The 5,107-nt window shown below is 48.1% G+C and overlaps 1 protein-coding gene across 1 annotated transcript; it reads left to right on the plus strand.

Annotated features, from left to right (window-relative positions):
• Positions 1–246: 246 nt before the first annotated feature.
• Positions 247–3,095, plus strand: LOC131219011 (subtilisin-like protease SBT1.7). The gene has a single exon (XM_058213971.1). It carries the CDS (start codon positions 369–371, stop codon positions 2,658–2,660), a length of 2,292 nt encoding a protein of 763 aa, XP_058069954.1. The 5' UTR covers positions 247–368; the 3' UTR covers positions 2,661–3,095.
• The last annotated feature ends 2,012 nt before the right edge of the window (positions 3,096–5,107 follow it).

Consider the following 5,107-nt stretch of genomic DNA (forward strand, 5'->3'; position numbering starts at 1 on the left):
TCATCCTGATCCAAAACTTCTGTTGGCCATAATAAAGTTTCAATTATAGATATCCAATCCTTACCTTTCATTACGTTTCATGTAGTATGGCCCACTTGAGTTTTGGATCTGTATTATTTTCTGGTTTACGTTCTAAAATGATTTGACGAAACTGATGTACAGATTAGATGTTACATTGATATCTCTGTGGGCTCCACAGAACTCTGGGTTACGCAGGCTCCATGTAACCGGAGTTACATGAAACTCGCGACCCTTTGTCTACTTATCGTGATTTCGCACCAAACGCAGCCCCTCATCTCTCTCTGTTTCTCGTACTAAAAAATTCCATGTCCGAGTAGCAAAGATTGCAAGAACAAAGGACGACAGACATGGAGAAGCTTAGATTTCTCTCAGCTGCGCTTCTCCTTCTATGCTTCTGCCACGCGTCCACATCAACGGTGGATAATTCCCCCCAAAAGAAGACTTACATCATTCACATGTCCAAGTCCCACATGCCTGAGAGCTACACCCACCACCAGGTCTGGTACGAATCGTCTCTTAAATCGGTGTCGGACTCGGCCGAGTTCATGTACGTCTACGACACGATCGCGCATGGATTCTCGACGCGGCTATCGGAGACCGAGGCGGAGGTGCTCGCGTCGCAGCCTGGCATTCTTGCCGTCCTACCGGAGACTCGGTACGAGCTCCACACGACCCGGACGCCGGAGTTCCTGGGTCTCGACAGTCCAGAAGGCATGTTCCCGGCGTCAGACTCCGATAGTGATCTTGTGATCGGGGTCTTAGACACAGGCGTGTGGCCGGAGAGCAAGAGCTACGACGACACAGGGATGGGGCCTGTCCCCGCAGGCTGGAAGGGGGTCTGTGAGGCCGGGAAGAACTTCCCATCGACCAGCTGCAACCGCAAACTGATTGGGGCGAGGTTCTTCTCCAAGGGCTATGAAGCGGCTCTTGGCCCAATCGACGAGTCTAGAGAGTCTCGGTCACCACGGGATGACGACGGGCATGGAACTCACACGTCGACGACAGCCGCGGGCGCAACCGTGACCGGCGCAAGCCTGTTTGGTTATGCGTCGGGCACGGCCCGTGGGATGGCGACCCGTGCCAGGATCGCAGCATACAAAGTATGCTGGATGGGCGGGTGCTTCAGCACCGATATCTTGATGGCCATGGAGATGGCCGTCAGTGAGGGAGTTGACGTGATGTCGCTGTCCCTTGGTGGTGGGACACCAGATTTTTTTAGGGACAGCGTCGCCGTTGGAGCATTCGCGGCCATGGCCAAGGGAATTTTCGTTTCCTGTTCGGCCGGGAATGCGGGGCCCAGCACCTACAGCCTGTCCAACCAAGCACCGTGGATCACGACCGTCGGTGCTGGGACACTAGACCGTGACTTCCCGGCTTATGTTCGTCTTGGGAATGGGAAAAATTTCTCCGGCGTATCCCTTTACAGCGGGAAGCCGTTGCCGGATACTCAGCTGCCGTTCGTCTATGCGGGTAATGCGTCGAACATGACGAACGGGAATTTGTGCATGTCAGGGACGTTGGTGCCGGAAAAAGTCGCTGGGAAGATTGTTCTGTGCGATCGTGGGTTAACCGCCCGTGTACAGAAGGGCGCCGTCGTGAAGGATGCCGGCGGTGCCGGCATGGTTCTGGCCAATACTGACGCCAACGGTGAAGAGTTGGTAGCCGACACACATCTTTTGCCCGCGACTGGGGTGGGCCAGAGATCAGGGGACGAGATCAAATCTTACCTATTTTCAGATCCTAAACCAACGGCCACGATCATTTTTGGTGGCACGAAGGTGGGGATCCAACCATCTCCGGTAGTAGCTGCCTTCTCTTCGCGTGGCCCAAACTCGCTCACACCTGAGATACTAAAGCCGGATCTCATCGCCCCCGGCGTCAACATCCTAGCTGGCTGGTCTGGGGCGGTGGGCCCCACCGGGTTATCAGGGGACACGAGGACGGTCGCATTCAACATCATCTCGGGGACATCCATGGCATGCCCACACCTGAGCGGGCTCGCCGCGCTCATCAAGGGGGCTCACACTGATTGGACCCCGGCCGCTATCCGGTCCGCTCTCATGACCACGGCCTACAACTCTTATAAGAATGGAGAGTCGCTGAAGGATGTCGCGACGGGAAAACCATCTACACCATTCGATCATGGAGCAGGCCATGTAGACCCGCTCAAGGCGATTGATCCTGGCCTGATCTACGACATCACCGAGGTCGATTACTTCAATTTCCTCTGCGCCTTAAACTACACCTCGTCACAGATTAGCATCCTATCAAGGAGCAATTTCACGTGCGATGCCGGTAAGAAATATGCCGTAGCTGATCTCAACTACCCATCCTTCGCCGTCCCATTCATGACCAGCACCAATGGTGAATCTGGTGTGACCACAGTGAAGTACACGAGGACACTGACCAATGTGGGCACACCAGGCATATACAAGGCTTCTATTTCGTCTAAACTTCAGTCAATGAAGATTGTGGTAGAGCCTGATACATTGAGTTTCGCGACCGTGAATGAGAAGAAAACGTATACTGTGACCTTCTCCACAGGCTCAATGCCGTCGGGCACGTTGAGCGTGGCCCGCCTCGAGTGGTCCGACGGAAAGCACATTGTCGGTAGCCCGATGGCCTTGACATGGACATGATCACAAGGAAGAAAGAAAGAAAGAAAGAAAGGAAACAAGCAAGAAAAGGAAAAAAAAAAAAAAAAAAACTCTGTTTCAGCAATGGAAACAGAGGATTGCTTGTATTATGAATCTTGTTTATTTGTTTTTAAGAAAATGTGGCTTGTAAGTGTAATTACCAGTGAAGCATTGGGCCACACGTGTGAGGTATTGGGCCGTTCTTATGACGGAGCCTTTGTGAACATGACCCGGAACAAATTTCAGGACTGTGGCCGCATGTGGCCGAGAAAAAAGAGATGAATTTGATGCGCACATGTAGCCCACCTCATGAGTGGACCGGCCTCAACCTGATTTATGGTCCGGGTCTCGCACATGGGATTTCTCATCATGGCATATGATGTTTGTCATTCTCAGTGTGTAAAATGTATAAATATATCAGGGATTGTTTCCGAAACATAGCATGGTGTAAGAATGTAATTCCTCTTCCTTTCCACTTGAAAGGCTTTTCAAAGGAAGCTACTGTCTATCCACCGTACACTTGGCGTCTAACATACGCGATGCGCTAATTGTAGGTCCCACTGCAGATTGAACATCGAGATTTTTATTTTAAAAAAAAAAAAAAAAGAAAAAGAAAAAAGATCACCGGTCCAGACCCGATGAAATCAGATGGCGAAGATTGTCGAATCCGCGTATAGGTTCGCTGTGGCCCTCAAATTGGAGGGTCCATAATCAGCATGCACGCTTGTCGCGTGCATAGTGGAATTGTTGTGGCACTTGAGTGAGGTATGGCTTGCTTGTTAGCACCATGCGCTTCATTTTCATGGCTATACTTTTAGCTGTTGAGGCCAGCCGCAGGATAAAGCTTAATGTGATTTATGCCCCTCACATTTGTTAGTGTTGGCTCTTAAGTTAGGTCACCTGTCATGAATACAGTTGAGGGACTTCAACGGTGTAAATCAGTTATTGTTGCACACACGGAAGAGGTCCATATACATCGTCAGTCTTGATGTATCAAAACTCCGTATCAAAGAGCGGAGGCAAGTCTCTCCTCACCTGTTTTCCCTGTTTTGAGGGAGTATGGAGAAGCTTAGTAATTAGAATCCTACTATAGGAAGGATTGTTTATGAAATTTCTCCATAAAATGTGATCCTTACTCGAGCTTGTAATCTTAGTGGGCGAGGATTCCCATCTGTCAGTGCAAGGAAGAAAGATATGTGCCAGCGCACTATTCATTATCTCTTCTACCTAACTTCAAGGTCCATCAATGGTGTAAATAGGTACATTTTTTGAGATGTAAATTCTCATTGGTAGATGTATGTGATCCCTGATTTCCAGGCAAATGGGTATAAGAGAAAACATTCATCTTATGTGAGTTCCTTCAGATTAATTGAAACAAAGATAGATAATGGAGTTACTGTGCAAGCAACCCGCTATCGACCTTCACAAAAGTCATGATAGAACACCGACAGATGGATTGGGTTTTGCAAAATCCTCCCCTCTTCCTCAAAATAACGGCCACCGCGGGACATGGAGTGTCGGAATTTGGTATTGGACGTTCAGGCTTTGGTAATTGATATGCTCATGGGAGAAGTAGGGGCATTGGAGTTTAGATTGGAGAGAGTGATAGAATCAATGTAGAAGAAGTCTTCGGGGGTAGAAAAGTTTTGGGCCTGTATGATAACTTCGGGCTTTAATGGTTCTGGGCTTTGTAATCTCGGCCTATATCCAATTCAAATACAATATGGATATCGTGAATGGGCCTGGATTCTTTGACTTGGGCCTGATAGATTCTGCGACCTCTGGACGGTGGCAATCATTGATCGTCACTGTCCACAGGCCGCATGTTGTTAGCTCCCTTGTGAGAATCCTATCCATGTATTCGAACTTCATACCTTGTGTGGAACATGATCATGTATATCCCTTGTGTGGAAGTTCCTTGAGAAGGCCATTGTACGTGTCACATGGTTTTAGGATCCATGTTGTAATTGGTCCATTGCCAAGCAATAGTATAAGGGTTCAAAATTCAGACTGCCATTATGGATAGTATGTGTAGTGCCTAAAATATACCTTCCATTATTGTTTACTCATGCACATGCATTTTATATGTACCATCCAATATTAGCTTTGTGGATTAGGATGTTACATATGTACCATGTGTTGCTGCTCTGTTTTTTACTGTTGGAATGTGGGTGTGCTAGAATTGGATTTGTGACTCAATTCAAACCAAACAACTATGACCCCAAGCGCTGAGATAGGTAGATATGTAGTGTATGACCGAAATTTGATGAGATCAGTCACCTATTCAGTCACTCACTCAATGTGAAATAGGATCAAGCGATATTCAGTGGGTGGGGTTTGTCCTCTGATGATGGGTTACACATTTGCCTTCTGTACAAAAGGATTTTTTAACATAGATAAAATGAAATGAGAAAGGGATTCTTACTGTCAGTCGTGAAGAACAGCTGCAA

Source organism: Magnolia sinica, chromosome 11, assembly GCF_029962835.1.
Source record: "Magnolia sinica isolate HGM2019 chromosome 11, MsV1, whole genome shotgun sequence".
Lineage (NCBI taxonomy): Eukaryota > Viridiplantae > Streptophyta > Magnoliopsida > Magnoliales > Magnoliaceae > Magnolia > Magnolia sinica.

Excerpts from the sequence above, each read along its gene's own strand:
- LOC131219011 (XM_058213971.1), top strand. The coding sequence starts at position 369 with ATGGAGAAGCTTAGATTTCTCTCAGCTGCGCTTCTCCTTCTATGCTTC.